Source organism: Coturnix japonica, chromosome 3, assembly GCF_001577835.2.
Source record: "Coturnix japonica isolate 7356 chromosome 3, Coturnix japonica 2.1, whole genome shotgun sequence".
Lineage (NCBI taxonomy): Eukaryota > Metazoa > Chordata > Aves > Galliformes > Phasianidae > Coturnix > Coturnix japonica.
This window is the reverse complement of record NC_029518.1, coordinates 100,144,462-100,166,982: the sequence shown is the minus strand read 5'-3', so window position 1 is coordinate 100,166,982 and position 22,521 is coordinate 100,144,462. Positions and strand designations below refer to the sequence as shown.

Below are 22,521 nucleotides of genomic sequence, written 5' to 3'. Positions count from 1 at the left end.
CTCTCTCTGGGCTGCTGTTGTTGCATTGCTGTCCAGATCTGCTCTGCTCATGCTGTGCTGCTGTTGGCCGGGCAGAGTGACACACCTTGCTGCCAGGTGACGGTGTTCCAGCACTCCTTGCTGCCAGGTGACAGCAACACTGGCAGCCTTAGAAGGGGCAGAGCTTGGGGACAGTCCTCTCCCCCTCTGTTGATGCAGCCTGGGATGCTGTTGTTCTTCTGGGCTCTCTGAGCACACTGCTGGCTCGTGAGCAGCTTCTCACCCACCAGGACCCCAAGTCCAATTAAAGTTTGAACCGTGACTGGGATCGCTTGCATGGACTCTCAGCACAGCTGCTTGCTATTCAACAAGGTAACGAAACAATAAAGGAATACATAAGAGAGGCAGGATATGAACTTTTATTGGGCAGCAGTTCATGTCATGAGCTTGAACTGCCAACTCCTATGAAATAAATGAGCAGCTGCCAAGATGCTGGTAGGGCATTTCAGCATCCAGATACAAGTTGTGTTTGTTGCTTTTCACTGAAAAGTGATGCCTGGTGAACCGCAGGAAAACCACCAGACCTGCATTTATCCCTCTGTGATTCTTTATCTTCTAGCCATCATGGAAATGAGGATGATTGTTAAGACAACAGTTCCAGCAACTCCACCAACTGTCATTCCCAGGATGTTCCCATGGACCTGCATGGACTGGCACCTCTCACCTGTGAAGAAGAAGGCTTGTCCTGATGGGCACCTGGGAAAATAAGCACAGATTTATGTGAAGCAGGAGGTCTGTCCTGCCCTGTAGACCCACCTTGGACCCTCACACTCCCTATTCTGGATGAGCAGCTCCCATTAGACGGGTTTGCATTACAGTGATCCCACACTGTAGTGTGGTCAAGTTCCTACTGTTATTTACAAACGTAGTGACTGAGACCTGTGGGGTCTGTAGCTCTGAACACTCAACTAGCTGCACCATTTGGTTCAAGAGAAAGTCCAAGCAAGCGGGGTAGAGACGTGCGATACCTGCAGCTTGGTCTTCCCTTCACATTCACACAGACTCCATCATTCTGGCAGGGGTTTGGATCACACGGGTCTTGCTGATAAGGCAGCCAGCGCTGCATGGGCTCCACCTCCTCGGCTGCTCTCTTCTGCCTTTCCAAAGTGTGGCCCTCTGAGACAGCAAATTGCTGGGACACAACCGGGACTTCAGTGTTATTGAGGTGAGTTAGATCTTTTACAAACAGAAACAGAGGAGATACAGATCAGAATACAGTGACTGATGTTACAGACAGTTTATAGTCAGCATTCTTCACCCAGAGGAGGAAGAAGTTAGGTTAGCGTGCCTAGGAAATGAACCTTCAGCAAATTGTGACCACTTACATTCCTTGCAATTTACAAACACTGCAGTCAGCACTGAAACTAAGACACAGAAATGCTTCCAGTGTTGAGCCCCAGTAGAAGAGAAGATGGCTTGGGGACAAGTGGTGGCAGTAATTGGAGTGAATGAAAAGAGAGAGAAAGGATCAATCAGTCCCTGCCATTCGTGAGGGCAATCAGAAATCAGGCTTTACCGTGGAATTCTGCAAAAATGATCAGGTTATCATTTTTCAGGAAGCTTCTTTGTCTCAGCTGGCTGTGTGATATGAAGTTGTTCCACCCCCAGTCTTTTGTTCTATAGCAATTGCATGAGGCATCAAAGGTTCCATTAATTGATGGCCTCTCCCACACTATGGTTCCATTTACACCTGCAAAGAGAATATGAATGTCAAATAAAAACCACAGAGTTCCACAGCCTAAAACTCTGACATCATTACTTCATGCATTGTGGTGTTCAGCAGTGCTGCAAAATCAAGTTCAGGGCTCAGATGTCCTAACAAAGGACTGGCAAACAAGGGATGCCAGCAGATGAGAAGTGACCTCCATGTCTGTGTGAGGGCACTGAAATTTCACAGCTCCCCTTTCATTGTGGACTGACCAAAAGCAAATGGCCTTTTCCTCAGTTGTTAAGGTTTTATTGTGGTTTAGAGTCCAGCAGATTTTGTTCTTTGCTATTGTTCTGTTCAACACACTCACACCTAAGGTTCAAAACCTCTTAGTGAAAAACCGTGTGCCAAACTTCCACTGAGAAACAGTGGAGAGGGATGGAGACTCATCTCTGGTATTTCATATTGTAGTGAATTCAGTATTGTTCTATTTCTTTGAATGATCGCATCCACAGGGGATCCTGGGGCTGGACATGGAACCATGGTGCTGTGTGCCATATAAATCTGGAACTAGGTAGCTCCTGTGTGGAAGTCTTCAATCTGCATCAGGCCTGACAAGACAGGCTTCCGATGCTGCAGATTGATCTCAGTTCAGTTTAACCAAGTCCCCCAAATGTAATTTTAAATTCCTGTTGGATGCAGTGGAATAAAGCACCCTACTGGCACTGCACCATCCTGTGGTGACAAATCACACACATCATCATGGTCAGACTGCAGGTGGAATAGGAACTGCCAGCTATTTGGCACAGGAGAACTCTCTACAAGACAGTTATGAAGGGGTAATGGTTTTAAACTATATATATAGTGAGAGGTGTCCCTGCCTGTGGCAGCAAGGCCAGACTCGATGGCCTGTAACATCCCTTCCAACTCAAACCATTCTATATGTTCTATGATTCTATTTAGATAGTTATTCTAGTGACTGTTCATCACTTTCCACTGTACGCATCACTTTCCACACTAGATGAACTTTTGAAGGCAGGGATTCTGATCCATAAAAAGAAAAATGTTCCAAACTGGGAAATGAAGCCAAAATTGACCAGCTGTGAGCTCTGTGCTGCCCTCTGTCCTCCCTGGCTTTCATTTTCACCATTTCTCCAGGCAAACAACACTTACTCAATGTTTGGTCTCTGCTTGTGGTGAAGCTTCTGCTTGCAGACATCCTCTTCAGCACGTCAGGGTCCTGGTCGAGCACTGTGAGCATGGCTTGGCGGTTCAGAGCTGGCCACTCTAGGACAGCATCGTTCTCTCCGCTGCACATGTGGAAGGCAACGCGGCTGTAGCCACTGCTTGCGGAGTGGGGGTACAAACTTATGCCATAAGCATAACCCTCAGGGCTGTAAAACCGAGGGCTCTGAATGACACCATGTGATGCATTTTCAAGGATCTGACTGAAATTCCGAACGACCCACACAGCTGTGGGACAGGGGGTCTCTGTGAGTGTGACATCATCGATAATGATCCCCCCAGAGGAAGAGCTGGGGTTGCCCTTTAGTCCTTGGAAGAGGTATCGGAACTTCTTCTGAGCACTGAGGGTGACGTGGGCGATTTTCCAATTGTGGTCATTATCAGCTTTTGTGAAAGGAAAACAAAACATTGCCATCAGCATCATCACTGAGATCATGAAGCTTACTCCTTGTTACCTATCCCAGCTGCATTCAGACAACCTAGAGGCCAGGTCTTGGGTATCGACAACTCTGCATTGAAAACTGAACAGCAACTCAGTGGTTGAATTTCCACTTTCCAGCAAAACCACCCAAAGTGGGAACTCAATTCACATCTCCAGAGTTACCAGCAGTTTTGTTTCCAGACACACAAGAACTCAGGCAGGGGTTCCTAATGTCCATGGATGGGCACAGCAATTTACACCAGAGCAGCTCAGTGGCAGATCATCTTATAGGCCTTGGAGGTCTAGACAATGGTCTCTAATGGGTTTTGGGGCTCCTCCATTCAATAAGCATAACCTGACACGATTTCAAAGCTAAATAAACTCACATAATACCCAAATCCCCAGCTGGATTGCAAGATACTGTCCTGGTAGCTCAAGGAAGATGTTTTGATTTCTGAGCCAATTTTTCCTCCCCACAAATTCTGTCTTCCTCATGTTTATAGACTTACCCTGAAAGGTTTCAATTTTCCTCATCTTGCGAACATTTCCAGTCCCATCATCTTCCTTAGTCCAGATGACCAGCTTGTCAGATGAGCTTCCTGTCATCTTATAGAAGAACTGGAGGCACTGCTGAGTCCTCTTGGGATAAAGGATTCGAGACTCCAGGACTGCCACCTCTTCTGCGTTTCCAGAGCTGGTGTTGAAGTACATGAAATAGCCAGCATCTGCCAACAAAGCAGAGAGTATCACGGTCCCTTTCCAGCTTTCCAGCCAGCTGCATGGTGCACATGCACAGTAAGCATTCTGTGTAGCCTGGGGTAGGAACAGGGCTGGTAGTTCAGCATGTACGTGGGACTCATCACAGGCAGCTTCTGTCCATTTTGCATTAGCTGGTCTAGGCTGGACGCTTCAGGAACGTGTCCCATGCTGACTGCAAGTAACCAGCAGATGGTTTTTCACTTGCTTTGTATTGAAGATAATACAAAGATGCGGTCTTAGAGATCATATCCTGTATTACCTTAGGTGGCTGGGTCATGTAAGGGGAACAGCCTCCTCCTACTTACAGCAAGCTAAGTTTTGCCTTTTTCAAAGAGCACCAAAGTACAGCTGGATGTGATCTAGATTAGGATTTCTTCACCCTTTGCTTAGGCAACACTTAGCACCAAAACCACTTTTTCTTTCCTTGAGGTCTGTAGAAGCTTTCCCTGTCTAAAGAACAAGAAATCAGGACCTTGCTTTTCAGAAGTGCTTGTGTTTAGCCTTCATTCTCACTCATAAGCCTGAGCCCTGTAATTCTCATTGAGGATGACTCTGCCCTGTTTGGAATGTTGAAAAGAAAATAATGCTCAGATTCCTATCATAAAAACTTTGTAACTTTCTTCTGCTTCCAGAGCCAGCACTCCTCAAGCTTAACTTATTATTTGCTTTGCAAACATGTTTATTATTTGCTTTGAAAACACATTTATGGGTGGCTTATAGAGTGCTATTCCATTCTTATCATGGGGCAGCATAACTCTTACTCAGACTTTGGAAGCTGCAGTAAATCCTTTTCTAGATTGTATTAAAAGTTAAGATTGTTCTTTGTCCCCTTTTATAGTGCTGATATGGAAAACATTCGACTATGCTGAACAAAAGCTTAACGAGAGCACTAATACAACCATAAACTCAGACCCACAGTGCCAAGTCAAGTGCAAAGTAAAAGGCTGTTTTGCTTAGCTTGAAGTGATTGCAGTGAAGAGGTTTGCTGGGTAGTCTCCTAAACACGGTGGTTTAGGAATGCATTTTCAGAACAGCCAGCATTGGGGTTTCTGAAGGGCTGACGGCAGTGACTGGATCAGGGAAGTTGTTAAATGTGTTTGCGTTTATAGCACAGATGTGCAAATGTGACCATTACTCCAGCTGAGCCCTTCCCATAGGAAAGTGTTCTGATATCATCTTTTACCTGCACAGCGCCCAGAAAGTGTGTGGTCTTCCTCTCCTGTAGGACTGCTCTGTTGGTGGACCCAGTCTAAGTCATCTCTGGTGCCCTGAACCATGCCGCAGATATTCTCGTACTCAAAAGAACACTGATCCAAAAGGGTGTGAGTGGAAGCTGAAGGAAAGATGCACACATCAGCACCTCCGAAGTGCTATTTAAAACAAAACTGAGGTCCTTATGAAGCGGATGCTTCTGATGGCCAACCCACAGGGATGGCAGCTCCATGCTGACAATCACACCTGGTGATATCTTCAACTGGACCAGCAATCAAACAGACGGAGTGTCAGACTCCAGAATCACACAACCCGAGGTGCAAAACAATCTAATTAAGACTGAATGCCAGTGAAAAGAGGACAAAGTACATTGCCCTCACCTCATAACAGAGATGTGAGGAAACTGCCCACACATCAGCAGAAAACAGCCACACCTCTAAGTGAGCCTCATGGAAGAACAGGTGGGAATGGCTCAGCTTTTGTTGCCTAATTTGAGTCCTCCAAGGAAGCTGCCAGCAGAGCACAAGAGAGGGATGAGGAGGAAATGGACATTTTGGGTGTCAACACTCCTCTCTGATATTGCTTCAAGCGCATCAAGAAGGGCTGCTGTGTCTTTAGACATAAAGCTCAAGAACCAGTAAGTTGTAATGTTTAAATCATGACTTACTGCAGTTATACATGCGATTAAGCCTTTCCAGGTCAATGGCACTGAAATCCAGACGCTGTCCGATGATGTCATTAAATGCTGGGATCTTTGTTGTGATTGTGGGGACGCTCGCATTTTTGTTAAAGGAAAATGGTGCGTAGTGCATCACTGACTCGTAGTCATAGGGCGTGTTCAGGTCAGTGATGTAGCTGTCATCGTACTTGTTAAAGTTGTGCTCCCTCCCTGGAAAGGATAGGAAAGTACTTGGTCATAGAGTTCAATAGTAAATAAAGTGTCTTCATCATGGCTCTTGGGACAGAGCTTTCTGATGCAAAATTATCTACCTGAAAGCAATTACTGAGTGACAAAATGCTCAAGTTTAACACAATCTGTTCAGGAAGTAATTTTTACAGTACAGCATTGTCTTTAGGTTCCATTTCTGCATCCCCGTGTGACTTCAGGGGCTTCAAAATCAAAGATCCCTGAGCTGCAAATCCTGACGGATTAACCTGGAGGGTCAGTGTGCTCCATTCCAGAGCCTGTGAATAGCAATGCAAAAGTTCCGCAGCATATTAGATGGCATGTGAACAAGGGGCAGTCCTGGAGCCATTCACTTTTTAAGACAACAGGAATGAGTGACAGCCCTGGTCTGCCCCCAGCCTCCACCCTGTATTGACAATATTGTTGCTAGAGAAATGCCTTTTGGAAACGTGCTTCTGGAGGTTTCTGAAGTCGTTTGTTTCTTAGAGAAAGAGGTTTTTGCCGTGATGGAAGGAGGGAGCCATGTCACACCTTCTGGTACTGAAGCTGAGGGAGATTCCCACCACGATCAGCTACAAATAATACTTTCAAAATATCTGGTATTCTCCCTCAGAGAAAGACCAACACACGACTGCCCTCAGGGGATACCGCAGCTTCTGTCTGTAGGGCTGCCCTTCCCCACGACTCCATCCTGGGCACAAAGGTCTCCAGTCCAAGGCTTGGGATTATGTAACAGCATGGCCTGAACTTCTTCAGATGCTTGAATTGCACCTTTTATCAGAAAGTGATGGGAGCTTTGCTAATTACATGCTATCATTTTTTACAGCTAGAGGCCAGACCTTGGCAGTACAAAGGCACGTGCAGTAATGCTGTTTTTCATACTCTTGCTAGGCATTTATGTTCTGTAAGATACATTTTATATGTGGTCAGATGATGTATGGCCCAAAACTTCCCATTTTTCAAAAAAAAGGCCGGATTGACTCCAAGGACATTCCCACCCCAAGGTGGAAGCTACATGTCACAGTCCTTGCTGAACAGCTGCGTAGCATTCATGTTCCCTACATACAGAATGGAAAAGTCCAAGACAATAAGTGTTGGCAGATTAGCCTTTCTATTTCATCTCCAGTACGGCTGTCCTTTCAAATGGCTTCAGTAGAAGTTTTCTACTTAATAAATTTCCCTAATTGGAAAATGAGATTTTATAGTGTGGACAGAAATGTACAGAATATAGATATGGCTTGGACTATATATTTATATGTATATATCAGGGCTGGACTCAATGATCTCTAGAGGTCCCTTTCAACACCTACAAGTCTGTGATTCTTTGATAGGACCATAATGATATCAGACCAGCACTAGAGACCTACTCAGATCAGTATCACATGAAAGACAAAACCTATATTGTTTCTCAGGTGTTCCTGATTTGTGGCTCCTTAACAGAACACACAGAAGCTGAAAGGATCCAATGATGTTTTTTTGGGTGGAAAAAAAAAAATGAATATGTGGCAAATCCACACTGTTTTGTCAGGCTTTTCAATACTTCTGTACATTGTGGAGCTCAATCATTCACTGCAAGTCCGTTGTAAGACCTGTTGCTTTGGAAGCAGTTAGCTGCAGCACACAGCATAACGGAGCCCCAAAGCAGAATCGAGGTGCTGTTACTGACATCTTCGCTACCTCGATTCTAGCTGAGACCAAATGAGCAATAAATGGGACTGGTTTTAGTGCTGCTGATAACAATTAAAACACGGTCTGCAAGATGAGCAGGCAAATCCATTTCGGTTCATATACCCCTAGAGAGACTACATTTACAGAGACAAGGAGCAGTACTTGTGGCCATTCAACCTGGAGCAGTTCAAGGTACTGCACGTAGAGGTCAGTAGCAATTGCTTGTGCCAGTAATTTTATCTATGCAAAAGAGAACACAACATTCCCTGGACCCAATTATTTCCTAATGATCCATTTGCATGTGTTTTCCACATATCTGCAATGATGCTGAGTGCACAGTGCTGGAGACTGAGCTGATCTGGCTCCCACAAGGAGCGATGGCAGGGCACTCCCTGCACTGGCATCACAAAGCCATGAGCAACACTTTGTTGTCTTTGCTAGGATGCCTGTCAGGGCTCCTCGCAGATTCCCACTCTTTTTCAGTAGAAAAAAATAAGTTTTAGGATCTGGCAAAAAACAAACAAACAAACAATCCCAACAAAACAAGCAAACAAGGAAGATAGTGAGAAGTTCCAAACTAACCTGTAAGGATTTCGTCCCACCAGATGGTCACGTAGTCATCACGATCCATCCTTGACTGCTCATGGTAGAACCCCAAAGCATGCAGGACTTCATGTTCCACGATTGCTTTGTAGTCACACCCTGCCCCAATGGAGAGGTTCTGCCCACTCTTCAGGTCCCCCACCATGGACCAGCACCTGAGAAAGAGAGAGATCTCACTGTCTGCAATTAGGATTTTCTTCTTTGTGTTTATGTCTGCTTGCTGAATCTTAAAATGCATGTATTTAAAAGAAAGGTTTAAGTATAAAAAGATGACGATAAATTACTCCTTACGTGCTGATCCTTTGGTTCTTACCACATGCTCTACTCTGAAGGCGGACTAAGCCCCAAAAACACACCTGCTATCATTTACATGAGGCAGGTATTTTACATACCCCCCATTTTAGGCAACGTCACACCTGATTTTTGAGATCCACAGAAGTTCTGTGCCATATCAGCTATTGTTTTGCCAAGAAATTTCATACATGCATAGAACTGCAAGCTCGTCATGGCAATGAATTCTCTTGCAATCCCTGGGGCCAGTCCTCTGGCAAAGCTGGATGTGGCTCTGGGCAGCCTGGGCTGCTGGTTGGTGACCCTGCACACAGCAGGGGGTTGGAGCTGGATGAGCACTGTGGGCCTTTGCAACCCAGGCCATTCCATGGTTCTGTGATTCATTGAGGGCTTCTTGGCAACCATCCCCAAACCAGATGCCTGTTTCAAGTTCCTCCCCGAACATCCCCTGCAGCCAGCAGAGTAAGGCAGCCAGCTCCCAAGCCCCAGGATGAGATGCTTTCTTGGTGGCCTCTTTCACTACAACAACCAGCTCACACAGAACTGGATGAAATGAATTCCCGTTGGTTCTGCACAGAAGAAATAAACAGAAGTTGATGTTCCCCTACCCGCTTTCTTTTCTGAAGAATATGTAGCTTGCTTCTCCTTCATACGGCTTGAAATCCACACAGGACTTAAGGCGGAACATTTCAAATGCCTGGAGAATGACTCCTTTGGCGTTCAGATCTGGAGAACAAACATGAACAGAGCATCGTTAGCACGCAGGGGAGGTTCTCCACAGAGAGGTAATGGACACAGGTTTATGTATGGGACTGGAAGGAAAATGAATGGAAACAGAACTGATTGAATGTGATGAAGCTATGTTTTGTTATGATAGCTGTAGGAGAAAAAAAGGGTTTGATGCAAAGGAGCAATCTGGTTAATAGTGGATATCAATGGGACAGAACCAGCTCTGAACAAAGCACATTTTTTTACTGCACTGATTCCAGTGCAAACAAATACTGGAGTTAGAATATGAATAAAGTACCAGTATTACCTAAGTCATCACCCAGGATATAGGGAACGGGGAACTTCCACCTGTAGGTGTCGTTCCTTAAGGCATTTCGCTGGTTGACCTGGAAAGAGAATGGACAGCTGGTGATGCAGGTGATACAGATGGGCTGGTGGGTACCAGAAGTCCAATTGGGACAAATGAGAGCAATAAGGTTTTTGTAATTACTTACGGGAAGCAAGATATCACCCTGAAAGAGGTCCAATCCAGCAGCTGAAAAGCAATTTATTGAAAGGTAATGTAAATGGAATATCAAATAATCATTTTAACTCAAAAGCCACATTTGAGCATACTCATCCAAAGACACGTCCTCATGCATTTACAGGAAATCAAAGTCTATCCCCGGCTTCTACTCAGTATTTAATACTAAGCACTTTCTGTGGCAGAAATCTGGTGACAGCCTTTATCCAGATCATAGAATCCCAGAATCACAGCATGGTTGGGCTGGAAGGGACCCCAAGGATCACGAAGCTCCAACCCCCCACCACTGGCAGGGCCACCAACCTCCACATTGATACCAGCCCAGGCTGCCCAGGGCCCCATCCAACCTGGCCTTGAACACCTCCAGGGATGGACGGGGCATCCACAGCCTCTCTGGGCAGCTGTTCCAGCACCTCACTGCTCTCACAGTAAAGAACTTCCCCTGACATCCAACCTCAGTCTTCCCTCCTTCAACTCCAATCCATTTCCCCTTGTCCTGCCATTATCTGCCCTTTCACAGAGCTGACTCCCCTCCTGTCTGTAGGCTCCCTTCAGGTCCTGGCAGGCTGCACTGAGCTCACCCCGCAGCAAGTTTGTAAAGCTTCATACATATCATAAACGTATGGAAGGACTCCAGAGCCCTTAAACTGATAAAGGGTGATACTGTCTTTACACCAGGAGCCCATCCAAACAAGAGAAGCAAAAGACATCTGCATGCTTTGCTTACAGAGGGTCGCAGAATGTCTAGACAATAATTTTATACAGGAGGGACCTGAGACATCAGCATTTTGCTTGGTGTAGAGCAGAGTAGACTGGAGAAGAATGGAGTAGAGTAGAACAGCTCAGTTGGAGGGGACCTACAGTGATCATCCACTCCAACTGCCTCACCACGTCATGGCCAACTAAAACTTCAGTCATTACTGTGGGCTTTATTCAAATGCCTCTGGAACATGGACAGGGATGGGCACCAACCACCTCTCCAGGAAGACTGTGCCACTGTTTGATCACACTCACAGCAAAGAAACTTTTCCCAGCACCTACTGTGAACCTCTCCTGGAGCATCTTTGTGCCATTCCTGTGCATCCTGATGTAGGATACCAGGGAGAAGGCACTGGCAGGTTCAGAACTGATGAAGAATTTAGCCATGAACTCACCTAAGTTTATTTCTGGAATGTCTTTGATTATCTCACCAGCATCACCTTCTCCAGCTGCAAGACAGACAGAACATCGTGTGCTCAGCTGTGGTGGAACACAGCAAGGCAAAACAAAATGCTTCAGAACTCAAAGCAGTTCACAGAGTGCTTACCAGGCACACTGGAGAGATGCTCAACCTGCAAGAGAATAACACAGAGCCAGCATAAGGTATGGGGCATTTCTGCATTGAGAGGAACCCATTGAAATCAGGTTTCTACTTACAGAGACTGGATTAGCACATGCATAACATGACAGGAGAGCCAGGAAGAGCAGGGAGCTGTGGGTGCCCATTTCTGCAGCAGACATGGAAGCTGGCTCCCCTCATCTCTGGCAATATATAGGGCACGCTGCTGAGCTTCCCACAGGCACCAGCCAACCAGCTGCCAGCTTTCCTCCTTGGTTGTTATCATAACTTCATATTGTCCCCCTCAATGGCAGGTGATGATATTGCTGCCTTACCCAAGTCCACTTTAGAGGAATGTTAGAGAGGAATGCGATCGCTCCCAGTTCCATGCAGCACAAGGCTCACGTGGGCTCTGTGCACCATCTCAGTAGGGCCCAAAGTTGCTGACTCCTTCCACCGTGTTTATTGTCTGTCAGCATTACGATCTCAGCTGCGCTGGATAAAAGCCACGTGCTCGAACAGAATTATTGAGTTTATAGCACTCTGGTGACATGATAATTTCAGCTGGCATTTCTCTCCATTAATAATTAACAGTATATCATAAAGATTAGAAATAAGAGAGATATGATTACAAATGCCCTGACAGCAGCTTCCCACGGCCGATGCACCCCAGGACACACAGCTCAGTGCACAGCACAGCCCTGCCCTCCAGAGACAGCCATGGCCATCAGAAACCAAGGTCCTCAGGGCTGCTCTCAGTCTGTTCTCAGCTGCCCAGAGAGGCTGTGGATGCCCCGTCCATCCCTGGAGCTGTTCAAGGCCAGGTTGGATGGGACCCTGGGCAGCCTGGGCTGGTATCAATGTGGAGGTTGGATGGGGCCCTGACTGCATCAGGGCAGTTGGAGCTTTATGATCCTTCCAGCCCGGGCCATTCTGTGATTCTATGATTCTCTCCTGACCTGCCCATCTCAGCCCCACTCTATATTCCATTTGTAATCAGTTTCATGAGGGTGACATGAAGGGCTTTGTGTAACAGCTCACCACATCTCTACGGGCACTTTCCATCCGCGTGGCAGTGGGGTCTCCCCAGGCCCTATGGCTGCACCCATGGGTGCACTGTTTGCTGTCTGCCTGAAGCCAAGTGCTGAGCAGCCAAGGCATCAGCTCCTGCACCACGTGCTCTGTCATGCAACCAGAGCCTCGGGGTCAGCAAATCCTGAAAACCACAAGAGAACGGCCAACAAAGCAACAGGCAAAGCTGTTCCTCTAAAAGCAGGAGAGCTCTTTTTCCTCACCAACAAGCAATCCTGCTCTTTGTTTTCCTCCCTGCTTGGTGGATCTTCCACGTGTCGGCTTTTGCCACTCATTGGGTGCCCCCCACCCACGTCAGTACGGACCCCTGCAGGATGAGAGCAGCAAATCGCCCTCTCCCCACTGCCAGGTGCTGCTCCCCACACTGCCCACACTGCCAGCCCACCTGCTGCTCCTCCCTTGGAGCATCCCGCTCAAGTGACTTCCTCTTCTGTTTGGGTGAAAGTCAGCTTCCTATTTGGACAGCCCTGGACTGGGTAATTCTAATAACCTATTTATCTCTGCACATCTTCCTTTTCACCTCTCTAAAAAGCATGGTGAAGTCTAACGGCCGTCAAAAAAGCACAGTTTCCCACCAAAGCATGGCCTCCATCTGTCTGCCCAACGTGGCCCCATTCAGCAGCACTTGTCTGCTTTGCACCATTCCATGGACGCTGATGGACTCTAAGAGCAGCAGGCCAAGAAGGTGACGCTCGAAGCTGCCAGGAATGGCGTAATGTATTTTATGCCTGTCAGTATCAAGTCAGATCTTCCATGTTAACCCCATCCCAGAATGCTTCCATGCTGGGTTCAGGAACATTCAGGAAATACGTGCTTAATACAAATGATAACAGAGAGTTTCACATGAATGTGGAGCATAAGAGCTATTTTTTTCTTTGAGGACTCAGCACGATGAGTTTCCATCATTCTGAGGATCCCACGGGTGCAGTGATTCTGCTCCTCCCATGTGAGCCCATCTGTGTTACCATGAAGGCTGAGTGATTCTCAAACACAGGTGTGAGAAGTGAGCTTACTGCAGTTGTACACTCTGCCTCAGGAGGCCAACCCTGCAGAAATCCAACCTGCAGAAATCCAACCTCTGCACAACAGACTCAGAAAATTCAGGAAGGTTTGTTGTGGTGGAAGGGGCGTTGTAACTGGTGTTGTAAGAATACAGCCCATAGTGCAGGGCTGACTCATTATCATATGGGGTCATCAAGGAAACGATCACTGTCAGAGCTCTGTGCAAACCCCAGACAAAAAATCAGATGGTTATGATTAGGCAAGAGCAGAAATAAAACTCACTGCAAAATGCCCCTTCAGAATGCCTCACCCATGGCTCAGCAATGGCTGTCAGCAAGTTGGCATCCCCTCTCAAGTGAAGACATTCTAATGCTACAAAAAGGGGCACGCTTCTCCTGATACTTCTCAAGCATGTCAGGGCTGCATTGCACCTCCCATTCATCCCACAGTGTCTGAACACAGTCATTGTGACCCTAACTGGATGGTGAAAAATCCTCAAGCACTGGGATGGGCTGCCCAGGGAGGTGGTTGGGTCATCATCCCTGATGTGTTTAACAACCCTTTGGATGTAGTAGCCCCAAACTCAAACTTTAAAGTAGTCCCTACAATTAGATGGAAACAAGAAGACACAATGCTCTGAACGCTCTCATTTCTACCTAGAGGTAACGCCTGAAGGGTGCAGCAGAGCAACACGTGTGTTCCTGCCATCAGGATTTCCAGCCCTGCTTATGCAGAGATTGCAGCCAGAAACCTGCAATCCTGAAACCAGCAGAGACTTCAAGCATCGCAGCTGGTATTTAGGTGGAATGGGATGTGGGCAGAAGTTACACACCTGACAGCCCAACTCGGCTAACCTATGATGCTTATCTGGCTCTCTCAGGTGTTCAAACCTGAAAGGCAGTGATCATGGAGAGGAGTCCAGCTCAGCTTCAAACACCTGAGCCAGAACTAAGGTCAGACTCAAGCCATTAAACCTAAATGCATGCTCTGTAGTGCCTGTGTATGTGCTGTGTGCCTCAGGTCCCAGTACAGCCGTGAATCCATCCCATTGATTAAACAGAGGTACTTGGTGCCATCTGAGATTCTGTTGGATAAGGTGATCATAGAATATCCTGAGTTGGAAGGGGCCCATAATGATGGAGTCATATAATCCTTTGCCTGTGTCACAAAGGCCCACAGTGCTCATCCATCCCAACCCCCTGCTGTGTGCAGGGTCACCAACCAGCAGCCCAGGCTGCCCAGAGCCACATCCAGCCTGGCCTTGAATGCCTGCAGGGATGGGGCATCCACAGCCTCCTTGGGCAACCTGTGCCAGTGCGTCACCACCCTCTGGGGGAAAAACTTCCTCCCCAAAATAATTTATATTCTCCCCACATATGTATGAAGACAAAAGTTCTTGCCTCCCATCCTCTGCTCTGTCAGCACAGTTTGACAACTTGCCCCAGGGCACAAAGCAGATAACAGCCACTGCCAGGAAACGAGACTGTTCCAGGGTAATGTCACTGAAGCCCTGAGGCAGAGCTGAAGGTACTTAAGATTCATATCTTGGCCACCAGCGGTGAGAAACGAAGCAGCTTCCTTCCGATGAGCACAGATCAGAAAGCAGAAGCTGAATGGGAGCTGCTGTGTTGCAGTGTGGTGTTGGTGTGGGTTTGGTTCAGCTCAGAGGATGCTCCCCCCATGAGCAGCTGAACAAGTTGAACTCAGCACTGCTCACAGCCCTGACTTCCCTGAGCTTTCTTCAGACGTGTCCTTCCCCTCTGCCTCCATCAGCATCCTCAGCTCTCCAAAGTAACACACCCAAGTCAGTCACTGACACAACTTGGTGTAATTCCCCACCTAATGACTGATAGTCTTCCACTGACCTAAAGACACTGCATCCTCACCTCTGGATTCAACAGTTTGGGGTCTGAGACGTAGACAGCATAGTTCCAAAATGGCAGACAGTTGCAGTGCCATCTCCTCCCAGACCCAAGGCAGAAAATGAAGGCAAGGATGGGAACACCAATCCTTGGAGCATTTATAGCCCCCAGGAAACAGGCACAGAGAGGAAGAGCTGCCAGCTTCCTTCCCATAGCTAGATGGCAGGTTGTTGGGATTTAGAGCCCAGCATCAGCTGCCATCTGCTCAGTAGCTGCTTTCAGCATGCCAGGCTCCTCACAAACCCAGACGTGGAGGAACTCTGCCCGACAGAGTTTCACACACCCCACCTGTAATGAGCTGGAATTCAAATTCTGGAGGCTGACACCGACGCTGGGTAAGGGGATACCTGCTGCATTTACATCCCTGCACCTGCGCTGCTCTGGGTGGGAGCAGCACTGAGGTCCCCCCAGCCCTATATAGGGCTGCACTCAGGACACACAGCCCAGCCAACCTCAGCTCCAGCACAGAAGAGCTGCCCCCGGTGCAGGATGGCCGAGCAGCACGAGTACAACGTGACTTTATCCATTAACACCTTTGTGGTTGTCTTCACCTTGCAGGCTCTGGCCGGCATGGGGATCAACGCCTTCATCGTGGCTGTGTCTTGTATGGCATGGTTCAAAAAGAAAAGCATGAACTCTAACGAGAAGATTTTGCTGTTCCTGGGCTGCTTCAGGTTTTGGCATTTGTGCGCCACATGGATATACATGATTATTTCAGCATTGTTTCCCCAGCTTCTTTCAAGCACGAGCACATCCCTCGCCTTTGCAATTTTCCTGTGCTTCTTAAATTCATCCAATTTGTGGACTTCTGCCTGCCTTTATGGGTTCTACTGTATAAAAATCGCTAACTTCAGGCACCACTTCTTCATCTACCTGAAAGCCAGAATCGACAGGATTGTGCCATGGCTGCTGCTGAGCTCCGTGCTTCTGTCCCTGCTCAACTGCAGCCCTTTCCTTGAGGTTATTGATGAAGAAAACAGTGGCACCAGCACCAATTTCACCACCCATGGGTTGTTCTGGAAATTGAACCAAGAAATAAGGGAACATTTTAACACTATCATTTCAGTCACCGCATCTGGGTTTTCCATGGCATTCATCATGGTGATCTTCTCTGCCTCCCTCCTCCTCTTCTCCCTCTGCAGACACAAGTACAAGATGCGGAGCAGCTCCGCCAGGAGCCTCTGTGTGGACGCCCACATCAAAGCCATGAAATCCCTTTTGTCCTTCTTCTTCACCTACAGCATCAACTACATCATCTTGATCTCAACGGTGAATTACAACAGTGAGAAAAACCTGCTGACATTGCTCCTTTTGGTCCTTCAATACGCTTTTCCAGTCCTGCATTCCCTCATTCTGATTTTTAGCAACCCCAGACTGGAAAGGATAGTGCTAAGGATTCTGCCCTGTGCAAAGTGCAAGGACTGCACCAGGCAGCCCACCGAAACAATGATGCTCTGTTCTTAACCTCAGGTCCTGCCATCTCCAAAGGACTCCTCAGGACACAGCGGGCGATACAGGTCTTCTAACTTCTATTTCTAAAGTAGAACAAATCATTACGCTCTTGTGAGCTGAATGAATTATTGTTATTGCTTGCTTGGTACCCACACTGGAGCAGTGGAAGAGCGTGAGGAGGTGTGAGCCGCAGTGCCCCTCGTGTCACTCAGAGGGGAGGAGGTCAAAGAGCTGGGAATGAAGGGGGAAAGTTGAGCCTGGGAAAAAGGGCGATGTGAGAAGGTGTTCTGGTTTTCCTACTCTGTTCTCTCCATGGGCAATAAATTAACTTTCCCAAGGTCAACATTATTTGTCAGTGATGGCAATTGGTAACGATCCCCTGCTGTTATCTCAGCCCAGGAGCTCTTTCATCCCATTTTTCCCCCCCAGTCTGCAAAGAGGGGGCACTGAGAGAGAGTCAAGCAGGAGTCTGCCAGCAGCCATGCAACCAGCACAGCTGGGTATACAGCAAATAGATCCAGCACAGGGCAGAGCCTGAACTGTTCACTGCTTTGGCCAGATCAGGTCCAGATGAGCTGCCAAACTCTGCTGGGTCCCACTCTGTCAATGGGACACACTCTGCATCACCCACATGTCCTGAGAGGGTCAGATGCCATCCGGTGCCATCTGGACCCCTCTTGCTACTATATGGCCCTTATAGGTTGGGTACTGCACCTCCCTTCCTTCCCTGCTGGTGCTCTTGTAGTTGCTGCTTTAACACAATGGCCCCAATTGCTTTTTTCTTGAATTAGAGCATCTGTTTATTTAAACACCTTCTGCAGTGTTCTGATATTTGAGGCCTGATGCACACAGACACCCAGACAGGCAGCACTCCCACACACCCCTGACCACAACAGTGCAGCACATCAGAGACACGTCCTGGCAGCCATCTCTGCTGCTGCCCATCCAGGTCTCCCCTGCGATGCTCCGGTGCCTCAGCTCCGCACCGTGAGTTGCCAGCAGCCCCAAATGATGACACTACAGCTTCCTTCTCTTCCTCTGGATCTTCTTCTGAGCAGAGGTTGCACAGCTGTGCCGGGCACACGGTGGGTTTCTCATCAGCTCCTCTTTCTTGAGTTCCCAGTCTTCATCCACCTGGTCCAAAGGCATTCCACTCACCGCGGCCGCCTGGCGGTAGTTTCTGCACTCTGCTTCTGCCCTGGGGAAGAAAGGAAGTTTATCTTCAAACCCTCACCAGCTCATCTCCCATTTAGGCAACATGAGAGTCCTCAGCCTTCAGGTGCTGAAAAATATAAGGAAATCTGATGCAAATTCCATGTTTGTTATTCAGAGGTCGCTCAGTGTTTGAAGGGTTTCAATGCTTTGCATGTCCGTGCAAACTGCACTGCGCATGCAAGAGGGGCTGGTGGGGAGGGAAGGGCTGAGCCGGGGCTGACCAAGGGTTTGGGTGCTCAAGCAATCACAGAATCACAGCTTGGTTGGGTCAGAAAGGACCTCTCAGCCCCCAGCCCCCACCCACCCACCAGCTCAGGGCCCAGCCATGGCCTCAGGCACCCCCAGGGATGGGCACCCCCAGCTCTGGGCAGTGCCAGGGCCTCACTGCCTCTGGGTACAGCATTTCTGCCAGCACCTGACCTGACCCCTCCTCTGTGGCTGTTAGCAATGCCCTTCAGCCCCACTTTGGGCACAGCCCCTCCGTCTGTTACTTTAAAAATGCCTTTTCTTGCACCTCTTTGCCTGGCAGGCAAATACTCCATCCTGGCAGGGGCTCCGTGTAACACAATATCCCTCACATTTACATCCCAAATCAGCCAAGGCCACGACCAGGGAACAGATCAGGGAACAGATCAGGGAACAGATCGCACTGTGCAGCGCTGGAGTACACACACAACCCCATGTTGTGCTGCAGCTGCAGCCTCTGCTTTATCAGAACCAGCCAGTCCTGAACCACGGCTGTGCTCCTTCTCCACTCTGAATTTGTCACCCACCCCAAAACACCACCCAGAGGCCACACGAGCCGCCTCAGGCTGTTGCCCCTCTGCTCTGCATTGAGCTGGATGTCAATCATCACATCAACCATCACATCAACCCTCATGTCACCCCCATGTCAGTCACTCTGTCAGTCATCCTGTCAAACACCTTGTCAGCCATCCACTCAGTTACCTTTCCCACCACTACAGCAGATGACCTGTCAATCACTCCAGCAACCCTCTGCCAACCCCTCATCCAACCCCCAGTCAACCCCCCTGCCAGCCCCCCATCCAACCCCCACCCACCCCCCATCCACCCCCCAGCTCTGATGCAGTCAGTGCCATCCCATCCCCCATGGTCCCCTCCCAGCCCTACTGGGGACGCTCTGCATGGTGTCACAGTGCCAAGGGGCACAGCCAGGAGCCGTGGGGCAGCACGCCTCTTGGTGTGCCAGCATTGCCCCACTGAGGCCAGGAGCACTTGGGCTGCTAGAGACAGGGCTGAGCCTTTAGATCTATTTGAAGCTGCTCTTACATAGATAAAAATAACTGTGAGCCAAACGAGCAGGTAGAGCTGAGCTGAATGGGGAAACGGCTTCAAACTAAAGGCGGGGAGATTTAGATTAGACGTCAGAGGGAACTTTTTGGACTCGGAGAGCAGTGAGGAGCTGGCACTGTGCAGAGATGTGCTGCCACGTCCTGGAGGGGACCGAGGGCTGGGAGCTGGGAGGAGCCCTCCGACCCTGCGGTGCTGCGATGCGGTGATGGTGCTGTGATGGTGCTGTGATGGTGCTGTGATAATGCGGTGCTGTGCTATCAGAGCCCATCACACTCACGTCTGCAGGAAGCTGACGCACTCTTTGTGCCCGTAGATCTCGGCCAGTCTCCTGGGGGTGTCCCCGAAGGGATCTGCCGCGTCCATCGGGGCGTGCACGGCGTGCAGGGCTCGCAGCGCTGCCAGCCGCCCCGCCTGCGCCGCGCAGTGCGCCGGGGTCCATCCCGCAGCGTTACGCAGGCACGGCCGGGCCCCGCGGCCCAGCAGCAGGCGCAGCATCGACACGTGCCCTGCGGGGGGAGAGGGGACGAGAGGCGGCCGTGAGGGATGCGGTGGGGGCTGCGGTGGGGGCTGCGGTGAGGGCTGTGCAGGGAGGGCTGCAGTGAGGGCTGCGCAGCTCCGCGTCCTCAGTCCCCTTCGCTGACGGCCCCTGTGCCGGTGGGGCTGCGCTGGGGGACGAGAATCGGAGTAGAAGAGAACCCCAGAACGGAGCGGGTCAGAAGGGACCTCACGCCCCCCCCCATCCCCCCGCCATGGGCTGCCCGCCCCCCCAGCTCAGTGCCCATCCACGGCCTCGGGCACCGGCAGCGATGGGCAGCACAGCTCGGGGCAGCTCTCCGCCCCTCAGCTCCCCTCCTGCTGAGTGAGGTCGCCCCCCATCCCCCCTTTCGTCCTCCCCCCACCGGGCCGTGTAAAGAGCCGCGTTCCCTCCCGCTGTAAGTCCTGGAAGGGCACAAAGGGCTCCGGTGCTCGCGGTGACTCGCTGCCCCCGCCGCCCCTACCCCTGGCAGCGGCCCAGTGCAGCGGGGTCCAGTCTGCCCAGTCCGGGTCCTTATGGTTGGGATCGCAGCGCTCCGCCCGCAGCAGCCGCTCCGCCCGCGCGTATCGCCCCGCGGCCACGGCCTGGTGCAGCTCCGTCATGATGCGGGGACACGGAGCTCAGCGCGTCGCTGCTCGGCCGCCATGGGAACAGCCCGCACCGCCCGCACCGCGCCCCAGCACCGCCCGCTGTGCCTCCTCCCTCCCTCCCTCCCTTCCCGACGGCGGCAGGCGGAGCGGGGCCGGGCTGGGAGCTCGGACCGGGACACGCTGCTGTGTGTAGCCAAGGGGTGACCCCAGGGATGGAGCAGCTCCATCAGGACGGGCTGAGCTGGGGCTGTGCAGCTGGGGAGGAGAAGGCTGCGGGGAGAGCTGAGAGCTGCCGTCAGTACCTACAGGGGCTGTAGGGAAGGAGGGGACAGACTCTTATCAGGGAGAAGGGCAATAAATGGGTTCGGAGTAAAGGATGGGAGATGAAGGTGGGATGTAAGGAAGGAGCTGCTTGCAGTGAGGTGCTGAGGCACTGCACAGTGCACAGAGCTGGTGCTGCCCCGTCCTGCACACAGCCAAGGCCAGGGGACGGGGCTCTGAGCACTGAGGAGCTGTGCTGTCCCTGTGCACTGCAGGGTGCAATGATGGCCTGTGGGGGTCCCTGCCTGCTCAAACCCACTGGCCGCGTCCCTCAGTGCCACAACACTCTCACCCAGAGGGTGGTGACGCACTGGCACAGGTTGCCCAAAGAGGCTGTGGATGCCCCATCCCTGCAGGCATTCAAGGCCAGGCTGGATGTGGCTCTGGGCAGCCTGGGCTGCTGCTTGGTGACCCTGCACACAGCAGGGGGTTGGAGCTGGATGAGCACTGTGGGCCTTTGTGACACAGGCCATTCTATGGTTCTGTGATTGTATGATACTGATGGGTTTCGGAGCTGTTCAGCTGGGTACAGCCCTGTCATTGGCTTCAAGATCCCCGTTAATGCAATCATTCACGCTCCTCCTCCCGGCCGCCTCCTGCTGACCCTGAAAAACCTGCTCTGTGATGAGACAGAGCTCTGGGATCAGTCCTCCAACGCCTCTCTTCGGCGTTAAAGGAGATATTTCCAGCCTTGGGCACTTTCACGACTTTCCCGTTCCCCTCCAAAGAACCGCCCACAACGTTCCGTGTGTTCTGTTGTTATTGTGATGCGATTTGGGAGCCCTCACTTTGTGTATGTGCGAGTCAGCGCTGCGGAGCGGCCAACACCGCATGGGCACATCTGCGCCATCCGTGGGGCCCCGAGCAGCTCCCAGCGCCCACAGCCGGCACTGAATTGCGGGGCTCACCCCTAACGGGCTGCTGGCCCCTTCCCGGCTGCTCGTAAAGCCGGATTTCGCCCCACGAGACGCAGCTCCCACGGGGCACGTTTCCTTTCCAAGCTCGGGGAAAAGCCTCTCCCACAAACACCGTCCCAGCTGGGAAGTGAGGCGGGGTTTGGTCCCTCCCCTCCGGCAGGGCCCGGTGTTCATTCCGTCCGTCCGTCCGTCCGGCTCACGGCTCCCTGCGGAGGGCCGGGACAGCACAGCAGGTACGGGCAGCGCTGCCCGTGGGCAACGAGAGCCGAGGGGCGGCGGTGCTGCGAGGGGCGGGGAGGAGCTCAGAGCCGTACCGAGCTCACAGCGTTATTAGCACACCCGATAAGATGAGGGGGGGTGGGAGGGGGTTTGCAGCTTGGGGGGGGGGGACGCGGCAGCGCTGGTCGGCTCCGCCGGGTGGGAGGAAAGGGAAAGTGCGCCGTCATCGGACATGGCTCCGGGTGTCCCGGCAGGACGCAGGACGGGACGGGGCGCTGACGCGCGGCTCGGGCTGTCCCTGCTCGCCCTGCACGGCTCCGTCCCACCCGCGAGATCCCAGCCCCCGTCCCGGCTCCTTTAGAGCTGATGGGCAGCGACAGCCCCCTCAGGACGTGTTACCTGGGCAGTGCTCAGCCCCATGAGCTATAGCTGGGCATGTGCTGAGCTCTGGACTCTGCTGAAGGATCTGCCACCAGGGCCTGATGGACTTTACACCTCCTGCTCTTCTGAGCAGAAACTGGGGTAGAGTATCACAGCATCACACAATGGCTGGGTTGGAAGGGACCTCAAGGGTCACAA

General features: G+C 50.7%; 3 protein-coding genes across 3 annotated transcripts; 1 reads left to right on the top strand and 2 right to left on the bottom strand.

The window, feature by feature from the left end:
- Positions 1-375: 375 nt before the first annotated feature.
- Positions 376-12,089, bottom strand: MEP1A (meprin A subunit alpha). Its single transcript, XM_015859921.2, has 14 exons — positions 11,462-12,089; positions 11,352-11,376; positions 11,200-11,253; positions 10,017-10,057; positions 9,830-9,908; positions 9,402-9,519; positions 8,482-8,657; positions 5,992-6,213; positions 5,296-5,445; positions 3,863-4,078; positions 2,861-3,316; positions 1,556-1,729; positions 1,008-1,215; positions 376-735 (listed from the first exon to the last, which is right to left on the bottom strand). Exons 1-14 carry the CDS (start codon positions 11,543-11,545, stop codon positions 588-590), a joined length of 2,151 nt encoding a protein of 716 aa, XP_015715407.1. The 5' UTR covers positions 11,546-12,089; the 3' UTR covers positions 376-587.
- A 2,660-nt stretch (positions 12,090-14,749) lies between these two features.
- LOC107312469 (taste receptor type 2 member 8-like) lies at positions 14,750-17,497 on the top strand. Its single transcript, XM_015859933.2, has one exon. The coding sequence runs from the start codon at positions 15,869-15,871 to the stop codon at positions 16,841-16,843; it is 975 nt and encodes a 324-aa protein (XP_015715419.1). The 5' UTR covers positions 14,750-15,868; the 3' UTR covers positions 16,844-17,497.
- A 109-nt stretch (positions 17,498-17,606) lies between these two features.
- On the bottom strand, positions 17,607-20,591 carry ANKRD66 (ankyrin repeat domain 66). Its single transcript, XM_015859935.2, has 3 exons — positions 20,359-20,591; positions 19,638-19,866; positions 17,607-18,029 (listed from the first exon to the last, which is right to left on the bottom strand). The coding sequence occupies exons 1-3, from the start codon at positions 20,495-20,497 to the stop codon at positions 17,849-17,851; spliced, it is 549 nt and encodes a 182-aa protein (XP_015715421.1). The 5' UTR covers positions 20,498-20,591; the 3' UTR covers positions 17,607-17,848.
- Between the last annotated feature and the right edge of the window lie 1,930 nt (positions 20,592-22,521).